Source organism: Mytilinidion resinicola, assembly GCF_010093595.1.
Source record: "Mytilinidion resinicola strain CBS 304.34 unplaced genomic scaffold BDZ99scaffold_5, whole genome shotgun sequence".
Classification (NCBI taxonomy): Eukaryota; Fungi; Ascomycota; class Dothideomycetes; order Mytilinidiales; family Mytilinidiaceae; genus Mytilinidion; species Mytilinidion resinicola.
This window is the reverse complement of record NW_022985441.1, coordinates 1,412,185-1,430,943: the sequence shown is the minus strand read 5'-3', so window position 1 is coordinate 1,430,943 and position 18,759 is coordinate 1,412,185. Positions and strand designations below refer to the sequence as shown.

At 53.4% G+C, this 18,759-nt stretch overlaps 7 protein-coding genes across 7 annotated transcripts; 2 read left to right on the top strand and 5 right to left on the bottom strand.

Moving 5' to 3' along the window:
- Window positions 1-364: 364 nt before the first annotated feature.
- BDZ99DRAFT_460568 (uncharacterized protein) lies at window positions 365-926 on the bottom strand. The gene is made up of 3 exons (XM_033719413.1): window positions 625-926; window positions 455-565; window positions 365-396 (listed from the first exon to the last, which is right to left on the bottom strand). The coding sequence occupies exon 1, from the start codon at window positions 875-877 to the stop codon at window positions 710-712; it is 168 nt and encodes a 55-aa protein (XP_033580272.1). The 5' UTR covers window positions 878-926; the 3' UTR covers window positions 365-396; window positions 455-565; window positions 625-709.
- Window positions 927-2,277: 1,351 nt separating this feature from the next.
- On the top strand, window positions 2,278-5,303 carry BDZ99DRAFT_556816 (uncharacterized protein; the record flags this gene model as incomplete). The annotated part of the gene is made up of 4 exons (XM_033727187.1): window positions 2,278-2,347; window positions 2,423-4,062; window positions 4,156-4,662; window positions 4,723-5,303. 4 exons carry the CDS (start codon window positions 2,278-2,280, stop codon window positions 5,059-5,061), a joined length of 2,556 nt encoding a protein of 851 aa, XP_033580271.1. The 3' UTR covers window positions 5,062-5,303.
- Window positions 5,304-5,743: 440 nt separating this feature from the next.
- On the bottom strand, window positions 5,744-9,370 carry BDZ99DRAFT_253466 (uncharacterized protein). Its single transcript, XM_033713715.1, has 6 exons — window positions 8,844-9,370; window positions 8,483-8,780; window positions 7,902-8,421; window positions 7,354-7,845; window positions 7,056-7,301; window positions 5,744-6,955 (listed from the first exon to the last, which is right to left on the bottom strand). Exons 1-6 carry the CDS (start codon window positions 9,160-9,162, stop codon window positions 6,041-6,043), a joined length of 2,790 nt encoding a protein of 929 aa, XP_033580270.1. The 5' UTR covers window positions 9,163-9,370; the 3' UTR covers window positions 5,744-6,040.
- A 289-nt stretch (window positions 9,371-9,659) lies between these two features.
- On the bottom strand, window positions 9,660-11,748 carry BDZ99DRAFT_568527 (threonine synthase-like protein; the record flags this gene model as incomplete). The annotated part of the gene is made up of 3 exons (XM_033727794.1): window positions 9,660-10,977; window positions 11,032-11,622; window positions 11,692-11,748. The coding sequence occupies 3 exons, from the start codon at window positions 11,746-11,748 to the stop codon at window positions 9,943-9,945; spliced, it is 1,683 nt and encodes a 560-aa protein (XP_033580269.1). The 3' UTR covers window positions 9,660-9,942.
- Window positions 11,749-13,000: 1,252 nt separating this feature from the next.
- BDZ99DRAFT_438365 (uncharacterized protein) lies at window positions 13,001-14,614 on the bottom strand. Its single transcript, XM_033717619.1, has 2 exons — window positions 13,888-14,614; window positions 13,001-13,832 (listed from the first exon to the last, which is right to left on the bottom strand). Exons 1-2 carry the CDS (start codon window positions 14,344-14,346, stop codon window positions 13,092-13,094), a joined length of 1,200 nt encoding a protein of 399 aa, XP_033580268.1. The 5' UTR covers window positions 14,347-14,614; the 3' UTR covers window positions 13,001-13,091.
- Window positions 14,615-14,758: 144 nt separating this feature from the next.
- BDZ99DRAFT_253414 (uncharacterized protein) lies at window positions 14,759-15,295 on the bottom strand. The gene has a single exon (XM_033713714.1). The coding sequence runs from the start codon at window positions 15,173-15,175 to the stop codon at window positions 14,882-14,884; it is 294 nt and encodes a 97-aa protein (XP_033580267.1). The 5' UTR covers window positions 15,176-15,295; the 3' UTR covers window positions 14,759-14,881.
- On the top strand, window positions 15,089-18,433 carry BDZ99DRAFT_496330 (uncharacterized protein). Its single transcript, XM_033723437.1, has 6 exons — window positions 15,089-15,879; window positions 16,146-16,417; window positions 16,481-16,553; window positions 16,605-17,093; window positions 17,143-17,217; window positions 17,272-18,433. The coding sequence occupies exons 1-6, from the start codon at window positions 15,356-15,358 to the stop codon at window positions 18,011-18,013; spliced, it is 2,175 nt and encodes a 724-aa protein (XP_033580266.1). The 5' UTR covers window positions 15,089-15,355; the 3' UTR covers window positions 18,014-18,433.
- Window positions 18,434-18,759: the final 326 nt, after the last annotated feature.

Below are 18,759 nucleotides of genomic sequence, written 5' to 3'. Positions count from 1 at the left end.
TGTGCTTGTTATGTAAGACCTCCTCTCCGTCGCAGCACATATCTCTCGCTGCCAGGGGAGCAAAGACGGCTGTCTGCATGGGCACTGTGCAATATCTTGCCACACAATAGTTGGCATTCTTGCCGCTTATAACTAGGGAGTAGGAACTCTTTCCGGAATGATGCTAGCTTGGTATTTAGCAAGAATGCTGCACGATTATTTTCCCGAAACGTTATGGGCCCGTCGTGTTGCGAGTTCTGCGAGACATACATAACATACGAGCTGCTGATCCGACGGCACGGCGGCGACCCGAGACTTCAGCCCTTAAATGTATTTTAAGCCTGTTAGTGCCGGCTCATATTCGCACCGTGTCAATTTTCGTCCAGCTTCATGGAGCATTCCACTATCCCCAGATTGGTTAGCTAGATCGCATGAGTAAAAGCACTGTCAAGATCTCTATTTTGATACCTACTAGTCCTTATCGCAAGCTACACATTACCTCTCCACTGGATTCCGTCCTTCCAAAATAACATGCCCTGGGCAAGCCTGGGCACGATAAGACTAGTTCAGTGGCCTAGTAAGCCTGGTAAGGCTCCTTCTTTTCCTCTTCTAGATACGGCGATTCATCCAGGCCCACATGTACAGCCAAATTAAGGATGAATGGGTTGATGGGTTGTCTATTTGGACCTCGAGGCGGAATCCCAGCAGTGCAGGCGAAGTCGGCCCATTGCTAGTAATCGGGCGGGTGAGTATGGTTCTGGTGGTTAAAGGGAATGATGTCGTATGTCGTGAATACCAACGTGTTCATATTGGTACCGTATGAAGATGTCGGGAGGCTCGACAAGACTAAGGTGTGTGAGTGTGCTGTAACGATTTTAGATGGCTTGTAAGTAGCCATCGTAGCCTGGTGGCGGCGAAACAGTCAGAGCTTGTAGCATGACCTGGACACTTATGTACATACGCTCTACGACTTGCTTCGGGTATTCAGTGCTGCAATCTGACCTTCATATCCATGTTTCCGACGACCACCGATTCTTACTATACATCACTTGAGATGTTGCCTTGTTCTCGATATGAGACAAATGCAGAACTTCATCACCTACTGTGTAAATTATTCTGCAACCATTTGTAATCCCTCAACCAGTTTTCTATAGTAGAGACGCGATGTAAAATGTGTGGCAGCCAAACTCTCTTCATCTTGCATTCGATTTTTCCAATGCGATCCCCCGATAGGGCTGCTGCAGCAAAGTCATATAAAGATTAGATAGAAGTTTAGAAGAGGCACAAAATCCGCGCTGCCGATCACCACTTTGCTCCTCCAATCTGATTGCACGATGAAGTGTGTGCTTAGTCACGTGATGTGATACCGTTGTGATAAGGCTTAGCGCGCGAACTTTATGGGAGATGTCTTCAGTGACAACATCGTATCCTCTACGACTAGATTACAAATCCGAAGTGAACGGGAATCTATAGATTTCTGTACACTCTCCTGCCACTGCTTGCAGGGCTCCAACGTACTGATAGAAACCTGGGGCAGTGCATACTATCAATCTGTGTACACCCTGTCGAAGCTGTCTGGGGTAGCCTCGCGAGTTTACTGGTTGTATAAAATGCCGAGCTTCTCTCTTGTTCAGAGTGCTGAAAATACTGAAAGAGTGTATGGATTTCTTAAGACGAGGCGTTATATTTACCAGACTAATAAGTGAGTCGCGGAGATCGCTCTCATTGGGTCAGACCTCCCACTATTGAGCGCCCTTGAAGGGGCAGCGCTCTCCGAGAGACAGCAACACGCTCACAGGACAGGCCTACCTGGATCCAGTATAGCCGTGAGTCAGACACATACAATTGGAGGCGGTCATGCCACGCTCTTCACCGTCTTATGCAGTAGGCTGAGAGGTGGCTCGACACGTTGACCGAGCCCACAAATTTCCCCCAAAATGGGCGAGAGCGCGACATCATGGTCTGTACGAGTAGCAATCACGAAGGAGCATCAAGAACTTCATCGAGACGAGCTCCACATCGAAGCTGGGATACAGTCCCAATCTGGGATTTTCGCAGGGTTGTTCGGAAGCTTGCTCGGCCATTCACAGTCGCCGGGCCAACGCTGCCAATCGAAACACGCTCCGTCTTGACCTACACACAGCTATTGCCTGCAACAGCGACATGTGTTGAACGCGATCCCATGACATTCTTCCTATTCACTCTCTGCATAATCCTTCGTAGTCTCTCATTTGCATTAGTCGAGTAAATAAACAACGTTTACCATTCACTACCACAACCAGTAAACAGCATTCCGCGATGCACAGATCAAAAAGTAAAGACCGTGCGACGGCGCCAGGCCCAGCCTTTATGTCTTCGAAGCAAATGGGTGAGCAACCACCTCCAGAGATGTCACGTTCCACTTCTCCTCGCGTGGCAGTTCGTGCTGACGATTCTTGGAAAGCAAACTACCTACACGACCTTCGTAACAACCGCATTCCAAGACCGAATGGCTCCAGACCGCCTCCTCAACAATTCGCATCGTGGTCAAGCAGGACTACCTCCCAAGCAGTAGAAAGCCCCGCTGTTTCTCCCTCCTCTCCTCCTACGGCCAACAATTCTATACCCGAGACCGCTTCAGTACCCCCGCGCTGTTCTAGTGCCCAATCCCACAATCGAACAAATTCAGGAATGAGTCTGAGGGAGTCTTTGGCTGGCCGCCCTTTGATACCGGAGCCTCGGCTTCGAGACATCTCGACTACTACAACTGATAGCAGTCGGACGGCGAGCATAGCGTACAAGGAGAATGGGCACCGACAGGTCGAGAAGGAGGAGGCACGGGCTTTGAGACTGGCTCTCGAGGTCATTGACTTGGAGGGGGAGCAAGGTCTATACAGCGCTGCTCGTGATGAAGCTGCTGAGCTGGTGTGGAAGCATCAGAACCTGGACGCGCCTTCTGTCGATCCCAACGCACCATACCAGTACCCCGGTCTTACACGGACTTCAAGCCATAAGAGGAGCCGAAGCTTGGGCAGGACATCGCGAGATCTACAGCGAAGCAACTCCAAGACCAGAAATCGAAACTCGACCGGCTCGACCACATCAGCAGGCAGTCGTAGCAGTAGCCGCAACAGTAAGAGGGTCCCCAGCGACCCTGCCATGGGTACACTGAAAGAGGGATCATCGGAAGATTCAATCGATAATACCGTAACGGATGTCAGGGGTAGACAGTCACTGAAGGATACCGAGATTGAATCGAAACTATCGAGTAACCCGCCCTTCTCAATAAGCGACCCAAAACATCGTCGACGATCCAGTGGTGCGAAGCGTAACACCAGTGGCAGTCTCTTCAGAAACCCTGACGATCAGATCTACGAGGAGCCTGAGGAGGAGCAGCCGCCTGCACCCGAGCCTATCCTAAACAAGGCTCCAACAACTCTGCCGCTTCAAGTTCGTCGAAATCCGTTCACGAGGGTCCAGTTTGCCAAGGAGGGCCTTATCAGGTCCAACACTGATCCCACAGTTACCATGACGAGGTTCGACCGGTTCGAAATCCAGAAAAATCCACCCACTCAATCGCGCAATGCTGCGTATACATCCAACTCTTTGCCCACCGAGCCCCTGAAACCCGTGGAGAAGGCCAACACCAGAGATGTTGTAGAAGAGATAAAGATGAAGGACGGGAAGGAGATCAGGAGTGATGATATCCGGGCAGCGACTAGCATGAAGCTTAAGGATAGGAGCCCGAAGCTTCCAACACCTACACTCGTCAGCGATAGTCCAGGTCGACCGATCGTCTCTTTCAAGAAAGATGACGTGAAGCCAAAGGAGATCGAGCTGAAGCAAGAGCAGTCGACTCTTCCTCCTATTACCGATGGTCTACCCCCTCGACCAGATCCCGCAGGTCGCCCTTTCGCCAAGGCTGCGACTCTTCCGGTGATTCCTACCATCAACTTCCCAGATGAAAACGGGGCACGCAATCAAAAGACATCGCCGCCAATCCCTAGTATCAGCATCTCTCCGACGCCTCCCATCCCTACCATAAATGTGAAAACCGCACCGCCACCTCCGACTATCAATGTCCAGCAGCCTCCTTCAATCACGGTCAACAATGCCTCGGTACCCAGAATCAATGCCCCCTCCATTTCCGTCAACTCTGCTTCCATTCCAAACGTAGATGGCACCTCTTCCCAGCAGCGATCTACACGACCTCTCCCAACTCCAAGAGCCAACCCAGGCCGCCCTGTGCCGCACTCAGTGGGCACCGCTCCGCCACCGACCCGTTCCCACTGGTCTCCCGCCGCCCCTCCCCGAACAGGTGCCCTATGCTCCCAATGCGCCCTCCCCATCGCCGGCCGCATCGTCAGCGCCGCGGGCTCCCGCTTCCACCCAGAATGCTTCGTCTGCCACTACTGCGGCGAGGGCCTCGAGTGCGTCGCCTTCTACCCCGAGCCCGAGAACGCGCGCGCAATCCGCATCGACCGCATCCGCCGCCGCCAGGCCGGGGAGGACATCGAGATTGGCGAGGGCATCTCCGAGGCTGACGACGGCGACGAGAGCATGCGCTTCTACTGCCACCTCGACTACCACGAGTTCTTCAGTCCGCGCTGCAAGAGCTGCAAGACGCCGATTGAGGGCGAGGTGATTGTGGCGTGTGGGGCGGAGTGGCACGCTGGGCATTTCTTCTGCGCGCAGTGTGGTGATGTGAGTTTGCTAAAAAGCTATTCCTCGTCTTTGATTGCAAGGCTAATATGATATCTACAGCCCTTCGACTCTACCACGCCCTTCGTGGAAAAGGACGGCTACGCCTGGTGTGTCGGCTGCCACACGAACCGCTACTCGACCAAGTGCAAGAAGTGCCGCAAGCCGGTGACGGACATGGTCTTGAAGGCGCTCGGGGCGGAGTGGCACGCGCAGTGCTTTTGCTGCATGGTATGTCTACGTCCCCTTCCACACCTTATTTTACGCAAAAGAAACTCAAAGTCTAATGAACTGGAACAACAGGAATGCGGCGGCCAGTTCGACGACGGCCGATACTTCCTCCGCGGCAATAGCCAAGACCCGGTCTGTGTGAGATGCGAGGAGCGGAGATTGAAGGCGTAAGAAAGGAGGGTAGTTTCTGAGCATTCCGGCTCCTGCAACTTCTCTTTTGTCTTGGTAGGTGCGCGGTGCATAGGAGTTAGAACTCTGACGAGCGAACGATCGTGCTTTCCTTTCCTTTCCTTTCCTTTCCTTTTCCTTCTCCCGTTCCTTCAGCATCAGCATACCTCGGCAGCGTGGGCATAGCAATAGGCGCAAAGCAAGCATAATCAATCGAACCTAGCATGTTCTAGCATCCTTCTATTGACTTTCCGGATGTTGCTCACTGACTGTTACTCGCAACAAACTTAGGCATGAACGCGATTAAATGGAGTTAATTTTCTCTCTATTAGGAACGTTCAGACCCGAAACGCCACATCGTGCCCAAGTATATATCCAGGAAGACAGGATTATTGAACTAACCTAACCCGCGCGCAATCAACCGTTCCATACCCTGCTGCACAGCAGAGTCATCCAAGTCCTCTCTGTCATGCCCCGTGACGTCCAGTCCGTCGAAGCCCTCAGCCCTTCTAAGCCCATCCATAATTTCGTCTCGCTGATTCCCGAATGAGTTCCAAAGTGGAGAGAGAGAGAGAGAGAGCAAGGGTTGTAAAAGTACATGAAAAAAGTCAAGCATTCATTCATCCATAATCCCTCCGCTCTGAATATAAAGGAAAGGGTCGTACCTCGTGAAAAGCTATAGATGACCACATTACAGTAAACGATATCTCGTAATGTAGGGTGTTTGCTAAGAAGATAAGCGCGTAGAAAAAGCCACGAACGGTAAGCGAAAAGCGAAAGATGATTGCGCCTAAGAAAATATTTCAAGGCCTGCAAAATATCGTAAAACCAAAAGCCATGGAAACTGCAAATTGCGTTGCGTATCCGAAACGCACAAACATGCAAAAGCGATAGCGAATAGACGTCCCAGCTATCCAACTCGCAAGACAAACATCGGGTATATCTACTACTTTTTCTCGCACACTCCTCTGCTCGCAGCAGTCTACGACTTCCTATGCTCCCACCCCTCCGGATGCGGCGGCCCCACGCTCTCCCACCCCATCTGGATGCTCTCGAGGAAGTTGTTGAACCCGCCGTCTGACATGGGCGTCATGCCCGCTCCGCCCGTGGGAATGTCCCAGTCGTTGTTCATGATAAAGCCGCCGCTGCCCGCAGCCTCCTGGCCCGGGTCTGGGGTCTCGGGGAAGAAGTTCGAGCCGATGCCGCCAAGCGCCGGGTCGAATTGTACGCCGGTGGTGCCGGCGGGGAAGAAGGCGGCGGGGTTCTGGGAGGGCGCTGTGCGGGCAGGATAGGTGGTTGACATGTCCGGGAAATTGGTGAGGGAGTTGGTGCTGTTAGGCGAGGGGCCGGTGCGCTGTTGCAGGCGGGAGAAGGACTGGGGGTTCTGGGGGTCGTCTTGGTGCTGGGGCGGAGTGAAGCCCGAAGTGTTGGATGAGGAGCCGCGGTGGGATTGCGAGTGCGACGTTGACGGTGTGGGTTGGTCGACGCTTGCGTCGGGGGAGGTGTCCATTTCCGAGTCGGTTTGGGTTTGATCGAAGGTTGACCGGGTGCTTGGTGGTAGGAGGATGCTGTTTGGAGGCAAAGCGGGCGCCTTGCTTCGCTGTGGAAGCTCTATGTGGGCCTCTGATTGGGATGGGATGTACGAGTACGACGTTGGCTGTACGTCCATGTTCATATTGGGCTGTGAAACATGTGAGGGGTGCTGTGAAACGTGTGTGGGGTTGAAAGTGGACCCATGGGCTGCCACACTGGGAGACAAGCCCGGTACCTGAGGTGAGCCGTGTGCTCTAATGCCGTTGTTTCCAAAGGTGTTCATTGGAGCATTTGGATTTTGTGATTCCCGAATCGTGTAGAGTGGACTGCATTCCAAAGAATCAGTGTTTACTGGTATTGACTCCTGCCAGGGAAATAGAAGTCAGCCATGTGTAATGAATGAGGTGGGCTTACCCAACGTGTTCCGACTCTGAAGTGAAATCGTCGCGAGGCTGGCTACTTACGGGACCCTTCGGGGGAGGATTGAAGTATGGCTTAGCCTGAAGTCCAGACACCCCAGCACTCTCAAGGTCCAGATCCAGCTGGACAAGGAACGATTCCGTCAAAGGATTCTTGCGCCTGAGCGCTTGCATTGCTTGCAGGAGAAATTGCAACGAGGCAGTCATCTGGCTATCGTTGGGCCGAGTCTTTAGGTATTGTACGAACACTCGAGCAGCGACGTAAACACAGAATGATATGAATGGGTTCATCTATGTACTCAACGTTAGCCCATGTATCAGATATAAAGGCGCAACTACTCACCATGCCCAGGTCGAGATGACTGATCGTCCGCATGATTGTTGCAATCTCTGCTGCAGCAGAGACACACCTAATCTTGCTCTCATTGCTGATCTGCGCAGCCAAGCGATGTTTCTCGGATTTGAAAATAGCTGCCTGATGGAGACATATCGCGGAAGTATGGATACTCATGTTCAAGAAAACCACGTTGGGATCAGGGAGGCCACCCGGTAGCCTAAGATGATCTGGCAGGCCCAAAGAGGTGCCCAGCAAAATGTTCTCGAGTTCGCGGTGCCGTTTCCAGAACACACCATTGATATCCTCGTCTCTATCCTCTGGCGTCGGCCGATGCAAGTGGAGCAGATTGCGACCAAACAGCGCGGCAGTAAGTGCTATTCCGCCAAACGGCGAAATGAAGCCTGTTCCGTTGGAATGCATTGCTTGTTCAAGCGAGCTGGTCGACATTGGCTTGCTCCTTTCGAAAGCCTCCTCAGAGGCGGGCAAATTAGTCATTATCTAGCAGATGAAAGTTAGCCAAATGGAGTCTGCTAAACTTGGAAAAGTGCACTTACATCATTTTCGTCAATCGACATTGGCCAGCCAGTTCCAATACTAGCATAGCGATCTATAGCAAACGCCATCCAAAATGTTCTCCGTCTTTCCTCCCGCTCCGTCCAGTCTCTTGGTGGGGGCAGACATTGCTTCACGTCGAGACCAGCACCGTCCAGCCGGTGCAATTGCTCCATCTGCGCAAGTCGGGAAGCTCGTCCAGAGCTGAGCCAGGCCCGAGGGAAGAACATTTGCTTGAACTCATAGGTTGCGCACAGAATCCAGGTTTGAGTATGTGCGAGAGTAATAATCGATTCTCCGTGTCCTTTCATCTCATCCATTTGGGCGTATTTCCTGGCGCGATGGTAGAAATGCTCTTGCAGCGCCTCGTATTTGTCGGAGACGGAAGAAGCGAGACACCACATAATGTATCGCAAACAGACTGGAGGCCTCATATGGTGTGCGAGATTCATAGCAGCGAAATATCGTGGTCTGTGGATAATCGGTAATGAAGGATGGATTTTGGTGAAGTATATCTGGTGTCTGACGTGGAGTTAGATCTGAATCGTGATGTTTGTGCTTCAATAGCGCATATGGAACTCACAGTTCGGTAATGACATCCTGAGGCGGCAAAGGCTCATCAAGACCCAAGCCAATCATCTCCCAAGGGAATTCTTCCTCTCCAGAGTTCGCGTTTGTCGAAGGGTTTGTATTGAGCGTGGGGAATTGGTCAGAGGGCGACATGGAGTCTGGAAACGGCCCATGGATGCGATCTGGATTACCCATGGGTAGGAAACCCTCTGACATCTGGGGTCCGATTGGATTGGCGCTGAACGAGGTGGTGCGAGGCGCATCTTTGGGATCGGTAGCGTCCTGGCTCTTCAGCATTGTCTCGACTTGCTCTGCAAGGCGCAACTGTCAGATTCTACACATGCTGCTGCACGGCTCAGGGCCTGGGGACATACGCAAACGAGCCTCCAGCATCTTCACATATCCTCGCTTTGGGCCGCTTTTTTTGCGCACCTCATCGTATGCGCATTCGTGCGTAAGTCTTTTGCACGTCCCGCACGTCGGTCTCGCGCCATCGCACTTCAACTTTCTCTTCCGACACAGCACGCAGGCTATGCGCTTGATTTTGCTCGCAGCATCGCCATCCCTCTGCTCATCGGTGCTGTTTGTCCGGCCGCTCGGCGGCGGGGCGCTGCCATTCTGGTCGCCGAGGGGCTGCTGCGACAGGTCGTTGAAATAGTCGTCGCTGGGCGAGTCGGAGCCGTCGTGAGGCATGGTTGGGGTGGTGGTTGAACCGCTTCACAAGCGCCAAACGACGTGATGTGAGGATCGCGGGCGGTGGGCGGCGCAGCTCAAGGGCCTCAGCGGGAACACGAGACAAAGACAAGGCGGCAGCTTTGGGTGCAGGTGGCACCAGATGGAGGGATGTCAGAACACAGAAGCAGAGGATGAGCAGTCGTCAGAGCGAGAGAAGGCCGTCAACGCAGGTCAGCTAGGCATCGTTGAATACGCCGCCCTGAGCGGGCAGCCAGTGCTTCTGGGCGGTCGGAGCTTCACGCGCCGACCTGCGGCTGCAGCCCAGCGTGCCCGTCTGTCGTTGCACGGCCTGCCGCTTCCGTAAGGCCTGCACGCCCAGCTCCCTGCGCCGGCGATGGACGAAAACTGGCGGAGCGTGGAGAGCTGTGCCCTGATTGTGGCAGGCACGGCTATCGGCGACAGCACTGTGGGCAAGAGGAGACAACCGTCATCGGAGCGTTCGAAGCGGCGCGGTCAGTGACGGGCAACAACGCTACCAGGCGGGCCTGAGGCTGGAACACTCTGTTCTGGCAGAAACACGTGCGTGGGCTGCAAGGAGTCGCGACGGCGCTGGAGCATGGCGGGGACGTCTGGGCAGCATTGTGACGCATGCTCGAGCCCGTGTCTACTCTACAATAGATGCCTTCGATGGTGCCTGTCCCTTGCCGTGAAGCGCTTTGACCGCCCCCATCCTCTGTCAACGCCAGATCCCATCCAAGTGGACGGACGAAAATAGAAATTGGAACCGAGCAAGAGACCCTACGATGCCGCCAGCTTGTCTGCTGCAGCCCTTTCCGCTTCGACCTCCGCGACGACGATGCGCCTGACGCCCTCCCATCCTTCAGACTTGCGCGCGACCGTGACGCGCCGCGCCTTGTCTTCTAGTCCATGGAACTCGACCGGGAGCACCGTACCAAAGCTGAAGCCTGGCTGCCCCTGCAGCGCCATCTCCACGGCCTTGCTGAACTTCGCCGGGTGCGCCGTTGCGAGAGAGATGTGATGGGTTGTGGGCGGCGCGTTGCGTTGGACGGAGCGGAGAGAGGCCGTGATGCCAATAGCAGAGTGGGGGTCCAGTATGTATCCCTTGCCTGTGGTGCCCGAGGCGGATGTTTGCGAGGTTGCCGGCGACACAGCGCTGTAGATGGATGTAATGGTTGCCAGGGTCTCCTCATCCGACACCCGTTCGGATTCGAAGTCAGAAGAGGCCGCCGCGAGAATCTTCTCGTCCACGCTGAACCCGCCCTCGGTTTTCAACTCGGCCAGCCAATTGCGGACATGTTCTCCCGCTGTCGAACGCCGTGTGGAGACAGGCGAGGACGGGGACATGTATACGTTGTAGGCGAGGTACCACAGCAGCCGCTCGAAGTTGGACGAGACGAGGATGTCCATTGCCGGGCTCAGTGTCTCCTTGACCCCGTCTTCATGTGCCTGTGCTCCGTCCTCCGGCGCGCCGCCCGATGCCGCGACGCCGTGGGCCGGCTTTTTCTCATACTTCCCCGTTTGCCAGAAGCGGTGGAGGATGTCATTGGCGTTGGTCGCAATGACAAGCTTCTCAGCTGGGAGCCCCATCTGCTTCGCAAAATAACCGGCAAGGATATCTCCAAAATTGCCGGTAGGAACGACGAAGCGGATAGTTGCGCCTGACACAAAGGATGGCGAGCGGATGAGAGCGAAGTATGAGTGGAAGTAGTACGTTATTTGCGCCAGGATACGGGCCCAGTTTATCGAGTTCACGGCGGCGAGCCGGTGGGTCTTATTTATAATTGGATCTGCGAAAAGAGCTTTCACGAAGTCCTGAGGAGTGTATCAGCGTGTGTGGTGAATAGAGAGTGAAGACACTTTACGTACCTGGCAATCATCAAATGTGCCATCTACAGCGAGATTGTGGACATTGGCATCCATCACTGTAGTCATCTGCGCTTCTTGTATAGGACTGACCTTGCCCTGGGGATGCATGATGAAGACTGAGACATCCTTCTTGCCCCTCAAGCCATAGATGGCCGCTGATCCAGTGTCTCCGCTGGTAGCCCCAATGACCGTCAGATGCTCCCTGTCTCTGCCCGTCTTTCCTTGGTTTCTTCTTACGAGGAAGTATTCAAACAAGTTCCCCAGGAACTGTAGCGCAACATCTTTGAAAGCAAAGGTCGGCCCGTGAAATAGCTCCAGCAGGTGTATTTTCTTCTCTTCGTCGAGGGTCACAATGGGAGTAACGTCAGGCGTCCGGAAAGTCGAGTAGCTGCGCTTGATGAGCTCTTTGAGGTCTACGGGAGGAATCTCAGCCGGAGAGATGAAGAGGGAGAATATGTTGAAGGCGAGCTCTTCGAAGGAGAGGTCTTTCCATGCTGACGCCCAGTTGGCTGGTAGGGAGGGTATTTCTTCGGGAATGAACAAGCCGCCGTCAGATGCGAGGCCTTTCAGCACAACCTCTTCGAAGGAGAGCTACCATATCATTAGCTGTTACCAGTTCGAATGGATAAGGATACAGGAGTAGGCTGGAATACTGCTCACACCGTAAGACCCTCCCCGGGTGCTGAGGTAGCGCTGAGAAGCAGTATGTGAAGCCATCGGAGTAGTTCGATTGTGCGTGCGCAAATGTCAAAAGTCTGGCCTGTAGAGGGAATAATGGCAAGTCTAATAGGGCAAAAGATTGAGTCAGATTCCAAGATGCTACTTTACACAATATGCCAGAAGCTGGTACCCCACCGTTGTAGGAGTCAGTGCGAGCGTTTTAGTTTTAGAGGGGTTGAATCATCGGCCCTGGTCGGCGATATCGGGTCTTTTTTTTTGAGAGGCACAAGCGCCAGTCGTTCCTGCAGGTGCTCTCGAGATGCTGCATTTGAAAAGCCACAGCAAATTGTGCCGGGCACTCTTACGCTCGGTTCCACAGTTCCAGACATTGGCCAAAGCCTGGCTTCGCATAGATTCCTGATTCGCAGCCCGTGATGCCGCCCACGGACCGCTTTTCGGACCCGCACCGAAAGATTCTGCGCGCTTCCAGAATCGGCGTAGCTCCACATTGGCGTTAGCGCCTTGGCGACAATTTTTCGTATAAGAGCCTCGTCAACTCCCGTCCTCTGTTCTTTTTTCCAGTCGACTTTGTAAGTTTTCCACTCCCCTTTGGAGTTCAACCACCATCTCCCGAAGGTCTCATCGCTAACAACCCGTCCCACAGACTTCATAGAATCATTTCTTTAGTAAACGTCCTCTTCTGAGTCTCTTACCAGAGCCACAGATTCTAACCTGGCTGATGAGTTTTATCCTCGATGTCCCAAAGTGAGGCCTTTTGCCCTTGCCTCGGCGAGGGTGGCGATGATCTTGCGCTGGCTCAGGCGTCTGACTTCGGTCGGTCTGGTCAGCAGGACGTTGGGAGAAATCTGACAGGCTTTTCGAAGCGGCGATTGTGTGTGGGGGATACAATTTTGGAGCTTCTGTGGGTTGATAGGATATTGAATACAAGACTTTGACTGAACAACCTCTCCGTGCTCTTGACTGCTGCGATTCCTCGTATCGTTTGTGACTGCCTCGCCGATGAGGTCGCTGCCCGGAGATTGAAATTTGATCGAGATTTTCACAATAGTGCGTCGCGCAAGAGGATGCGGAACCCCCACGCAGTGCCTTCGCGCTTCATCACTGCTGAGCTCTGATACTCTGCATCGCCGGCATCTTGTGGATTCCTCATCACCGCCATCCTTTGGCTATTCTCTAAAACGCTTCATAGTCACATCTGATGCCCATCCAACAGGCTCGAGCAACAATCTCATATTCACGAACGAACGGTATGACGCATCAAATCAGACCGTGCGCATCTCAAAATGATACTGATGATTCATGTGATTCATTTCATTTATATTTAAGAATGAATTTTGCCGATTCTACACTCGTCGGAACTCTAATAGCCCATGAATAAATCAACACCAGCCATACTTCTCATTTCCGATCCAGTCAATGCTGTCCGCCACCGGGTGCTCGTGCGGAAGATTCCATTTCAAGCTTGCGATGCTCTCCTTGTCTCTGTTAACCACCTCAGCATCGGGATCCAGCATCTGAGCTGCGAATACCATGGCGGGACTGGGGTTCCACGCCTCAAGCTCGGCCATGTTCCACTTCCGCGCCTCCTCCTGCGCCATAAGCAAGAGCGCTGCGACAGCGGCTGCATGCTTGGGGGTGCTGTTTGAACCATTGGTAGGGTTATGAGCTCCCTGGCTCTCCAGGCTCAACTCCCCCTGCTCTTCAATCACCAGTCGGAGGATGTGGAGGGTGTTGTTTTCGCTCGCGGTGGGGTCGTTGTTGTACCACATTCTCGTCCAAATCGTCCAAATCCTTTTGCCTTCTTCGGTGCCTACGATGGCTCCTTTGATCTCAGGCGATTTGCCGTGCAGCTCGTTGCCCACGAAATCCTCTCGGGCGTGGTGCCACTGGATGGTGTTGATATCGGGGACGAGAGCAACTGCTATTTTGCTATTCGATGATCGAGACTCCAAGGTCTTGCGGATAATGGCCTCGTCGATCCGGCAGAGCTCTGCGAGGTCTTTCTCATAGAGAGGACGAGTTGTTGGGAGTCCGTCGGTTGGCAATTCCTTCGCCGTCCTCGCAGGCACAGATATATGAGCGGAATTGAACGGTTCCCAACCAAGTCTAGAATAGAAACTCTTCGAAATGTCAGAATTGAAAAGACCCACCATTCCGTAGTACTTAGAAACTCACCTTGCCAATGTCAGAGTATAGTACAGAGAAGAGAGACTCCTTATCTCCTGTCTGCCACGTCCGCAATGCTTTCCCAACCTCTTGCATCATTCGTTGCGCATAGCGATTCCCTCTCATCGCTGGCGGGCAGAAGACACTCCCAATGCCATGAGAGATCGTCTCTTCCACTTTGCCATTGCGGGCGACTAAAGCCTTCTTGCGGTACGTCTCACAGCCACACAGAACAACCCTCTTCTCAGCAGCTGTGTCAACGAGAGCCCAATACGTGATGCCACCGTTTTTGGTCTGATTCTGGTTCGCGAGAACTTCTTCGCGGCGCAGATATGTCTCTAGGGAGAGAGCACCTCTCCATTCCACGCCATTGGCCTTGAATTGGGCCAACTTCTCCTCCGCAGTAGGATGGACCAGGCCAAGAGTAGGGCAATTCCCGGCTGGTAGGTTCGTTGGAGCAGACACCATCTTGACAGGATATGTATTCTAGACGGTCCTGGATGCTCCGATATCTATCCTTGAATGGGTCTGGAATACAATGGCAGGTATAAGGCTGGCGCGTCTAAGGTCGCAACGGGCTGACGCCGGCGAGAATTGGCTTTGTGATAAAGAAGATAATCTCAAACTCTTTTGCAGGGGAAGTGCGAACCGTGTCTAAGACATAATCGAGCGCCACCCGGCTGATGCCTTTATACTTGCTGTCTCGTATACCTTCCAAACGCGCCATTGGCTATCCGACTAAGGAATAGGAAAGTTTGTGGAGCATTTGCCGACGCCAGGCGAGAGAAAGCGTGCCGTGCTCAACGCAGCTGGCGGTCATGTGTCCGTCATCGCGACTTGCTTCAATGGAAAGGGCCAGTCCGATGAGGCGGTACGGACGCAAAGCTGAGCTTGGGATGAAGACGCAGCCTGCGTGCTACGCAAAGGCAAACGATGCATCTAGGCGTTCCCCGGTCTTCGGGTGACCTGGCTGAAATCGAACTATGGCGGCCAGGTCACAACCTCAAAACGCTGCGCCGCACTCTCCCTCCTGCTCGCTCAGTCCATCTGGACTTCCTCCCGAGGTCGTAGAGCTTCTCGTGCAGCCAAGACGCCGTTTGCACGTCGACTGCGGCGGTTTGGTACGTCTCTCCTCCCGTGGGTTCTGGGACGATCGCGCGAGGTCCGGCGGTTCCTGAGTTTGTGGTGAGGCAGAAGTCACGGCGGCTCCAGCACGACCGCGCCAGGGTGGTGTTTCTACGTGGCTCTCATTTCCATCAGTCTCGTCCGTCGCATTCACTAAATCAGTTGTGCTCATTGTCTACATGTGTTCAAACTCCTGTGGGCTCTTCTTCCTGTACTCTCACCGGTGAGCTGGCCTCAGCCTTGCTCTCCACCCTTACCCGCCCGCTCGACGACATCCCCGCCCGTTCCCAGATAGGCACTCTATTTTACCACTACACCCAATTCGCCGTCCGCCGATTGGGCACTCAAAACCATGGCGACCCGTTTGCCCATCCGACAAACAGAAGTCATCGTGTTGTCTGATGATTCCGAGTCAGAGAGCGACTCCGTGCAGCAAAACGAGCAGCCTCACCGACACACACCACAACAGGGCCGCGACTTCTTCACAGACATAGTTGGTATCACCGACGATGACTTTGCAGCGGTGCTTGCAGAGGCAGACAGTGTGCAGTTTCTGGACGCCCGCCCTGTATCCCAACCTCCCGCTCCGTTCACAGAGGACGACGCGCTTCAAAAGATTCTCGAAATATTCCCCGACATCGCGCACGACCATGTCCTCAATCTCTATAGAGAAGGTCTACATGATGGCGCGCTCGGCTCAGTATGGTGCGATCAATTGATTACCCGGCTTGTCGACTCTGGCTCATATCCCAAGGAGAGCGAACGCCGCAAAGACCTGAAGCGGAAGCGCACGGACACCGAAGACGACGAGGATGCTATCAGAAGGTTTGAGAAGATGGAGAGACACAACGCCGGCCGTCTCTACTCTCAACTTGCGTGAGTCAACCCTTCCTCTTCCTTGCATTTGGTGATGTCCCAGATGACTCCATGGATGCCTATGCGAAGCAATGTCCACAGGAGGTCGTCAACACCTGCTGAATTCACTGCGCTGCCTGCCAACCTTTCTCGATCACAACTACACCTAATTCCATCGGCTGTGGTCGGCGCCGCTCGCTATCTCTCCCGCCGTACCGGGGCCTGCCTAACACTCTACACTACTTGCATGATTACTTGATCACTAGTTGACATTCTTTTACATACAGACTCAAGTTCCTTGGAAACGAATTTCCTAGCGTACCCGTCAAGCACATCGAGGCCACTCTTCGCACCAACGGCACTCTCTTCAAAGCTTTCTTAACATTGGAGCGGCAATTGCGCGAATACGACCCGGACACGCATAATCTCTTTACCAAAGTTCGGCCACGCGTTATGACAAAATCGAACGACGTTATCGGAGATCCGTCGATGGACTACCTCAGGATAGACCTCAAAATGGAACTGGATGCCGCTCGGAAGAAGCGTCAGAAGGATGAAGGTGCGAGTTCCTCGAGGTGACCCTGTTGATATCTCATTGCGCAATTAACCCATTACATCTCAGCCAAACGACGGGCAGAGGCAGAGCTAGCCCTTGAAATGACGAGAGCAAAGCTCGAGGGGAGACTCGTTGCATGGTACGTCAAGCTAGTCCGACTTGATACTTAATGTTGTCTAACTCGAGGCAGCGCTTGTTGCTGTGAAGAATTTCCACTGCATCGTATGACTGAATGCGAGGCGGACACCCCCCATCTCTTCTGCTTAGAATGTGCTCGCACACTGATCCACCACCTCATAGGCGACGGCAAATGCCGTCCGATATGTATGTCAACCGAAGGCTGCAGTGCTGGATTCGCGCGTCAACAACTGCAGCTATTTTTGGACCAAGTTACCTTCGACAAACTTGAAAGCATGCAACAGCGAGAGGATATACAAGCAGCCGACATCGAAGGCCTCGTTGAATGTCCGTTCTGCGACTTCAGGGCGGAGTGTCCGCCCGTTGAGATTGACAGAGAATTTCGGTGTCGCAATCCAGGTTGCGAGAAAGTGAGCTGTCGCTTGTGCCGAGCAGAGACCCATATCCCCCAGAGTTGCGAGGAGTATGCCAAAGAGAACAAACTCAGCGTGCGACATGCCGTGGAGGAGGCCATGACGAATGCTTTAATCAGGGTCTGCAAGTAAGTCAACCGCACTGGGCTCTCCATAGCTTTCCCGCTAATTGGGCAGTAAATGTAAACACCCTTTCATCAAGGACTTTGGTTGCAACAAAATGGTTTGCACCCGCTGTGGCAATAAGCAATGGTTAGTCTTTCGATCCGCGGTTAGTTTCCTACGTAGCTGACCGCTCCTAATTAGCTATGTCTGCTCGAAGACAGTCGTGGACTACAACCACTTCAAAGAAGACGGTCCGTGCCCTCTTCACGACAACACAGACGCACGTCATACCGAAGATGTCAAGAAGGCGGAAGCAGAGGCCCTTGCGAAGGTTCAAGCTGAGAATCCAGACCTTACGGAGGAGGATTTGAAGGTCAAAGTTTCCGACAGAGTCAGGGTGGAGGAGGAAGCTCGCGCTCAACGAGCGCAGGTGGCCATAGCAGGTGGTCGGCCGGGTATAAATGTTGGGCATATACACCCACATCGCCCTCAAGGGCTCGGGCTTGGACATGTACACCCTCAAGGGCTCTATGCACAGGGCGAACGCGCACAAGTCGAAGCCCTTGTGGATGCTCATATTCGTCGACGAGAACCTTTTCCCCGCTACGTTCCGCCTCCAGGTTTAAGGCCTCCGAATCCTCCAGCTCCGCGTGTTGCTATGCAACAACGGGAATGGGAGAATCATAACCTGGGCTTCCCACTACCACCCGGGTTTGGGATGATGGCGCCGCTACCACATGGAGCGCCAGCCGCGCCACCACCAGTTCCGCATCAACATCCCGTTATACCTAGACAGCGAGACCGGCGCTTGAACCCGGAGGCAGAGGCCCTCCGGATGAGACAGTTTGACGTCGAAGTTGAGGCGGTTGAGGCAGCGAGACGTGAGTTAAATGAACAGAGGAATCTTCAGAGAGGAGTCCTAGATTGGTTTCAAAGAGGGTAAGGTCGAGGTCAAGGAGTGGGGCGACACATTCATTCTACTGTCAAGTCAATGCAATTATCTGCAGTGATCATTGAGCTACACAGGAAAGGGCTCGACTTTAAGGTTTCTCCTTGGGGGTTTCTCCTTGTACAAAATGGCTACACTTCTAGCACATTAGCGGCATACCTTTTTCCATTGGTCAGTCAAGACTACACCTCTAGGGAATCAAGTTTGGCTTCTGGAATCTTTTTGGCAGCAGTCTGCAGCAGCTCATATCCTCCGCCGTCTCTCGGCTATAATGCGGTTCTTTAAGAGATACCTCGAAGGATTTGAGAATGATCAAGTTCTTTACTTGTGGTCTGTGGCTGTGATTTACTACGCGTGATGAAGACTAACTGCCTGGCACCTGCATATAAAGTAAATTGCATACACTTTCTCGCTAGGTAGTTCATCCGCTACAATTCCAGCTCAACTTCAGCCTGCTTTGTAAACTCCCATCAACAAGGCAACGATTTATAAGAAGCCATGTAAACACGCCCCAAACACGCCCTACGCGGTGCCGCTTCCGCCTGCCGGCTTCGGCATCGTGAGCCTCGATGACATGCAAAGCGGCAAACGGCACAGGCCCCCGGCGCTACTCTCAATGACTACATACCCCGGCGGTAGTCCAAAAACGAGCTTGGGTAGGTTTTTATTTCCGCGCTGTTACAAATTGGTTTTTTGCTTCTAAACGCGGGGACCCATATTTATTTGCACTTGACTCCCCC

What these genes read in the sequence shown, in the direction of transcription:
- BDZ99DRAFT_460568 (XM_033719413.1), bottom strand. Translation starts at nt 877, where the DNA reads ATGGCTACTTACAAGCCATCTAAAATCGTTACAGCACACTCACACACC.
- BDZ99DRAFT_253466 (XM_033713715.1), bottom strand. Translation starts at nt 9,162, where the DNA reads ATGCCTCACGACGGCTCCGACTCGCCCAGCGACGACTATTTCAACGAC. An exon ending in TGTCGATTGACGAAAATGAT is followed by an intron (nt 7,846 to 7,901) that starts GTAAGTGCACTT and finishes TTCATCTGCTAG; the next exon opens with ATAATGACTAATTTGCCCGC. An exon ending in ATCCTCCCCCGAAGGGTCCC is followed by an intron (nt 6,956 to 7,055) that starts GTAAGTAGCCAG and finishes TTTCCCTGGCAG; the next exon opens with GAGTCAATACCAGTAAACAC.
- BDZ99DRAFT_438365 (XM_033717619.1), bottom strand. Translation starts at nt 14,346, where the DNA reads ATGGTGTCTGCTCCAACGAACCTACCAGCCGGGAATTGCCCTACTCTT. An exon ending in TATACTCTGACATTGGCAAG is followed by an intron (nt 13,833 to 13,887) that starts GTGAGTTTCTAA and finishes GACATTTCGAAG; the next exon opens with AGTTTCTATTCTAGACTTGG.
- BDZ99DRAFT_253414 (XM_033713714.1), bottom strand. Translation starts at nt 15,175, where the DNA reads ATGAGCACAACTGATTTAGTGAATGCGACGGACGAGACTGATGGAAAT.
- BDZ99DRAFT_496330 (XM_033723437.1), top strand. Translation starts at nt 15,356, where the DNA reads ATGGCGACCCGTTTGCCCATCCGACAAACAGAAGTCATCGTGTTGTCT. An exon ending in GAAGCGTCAGAAGGATGAAG is followed by an intron (nt 16,418 to 16,480) that starts GTGCGAGTTCCT and finishes ATTACATCTCAG; the next exon opens with CCAAACGACGGGCAGAGGCA. An exon ending in GCTTTAATCAGGGTCTGCAA is followed by an intron (nt 17,094 to 17,142) that starts GTAAGTCAACCG and finishes CTAATTGGGCAG; the next exon opens with TAAATGTAAACACCCTTTCA.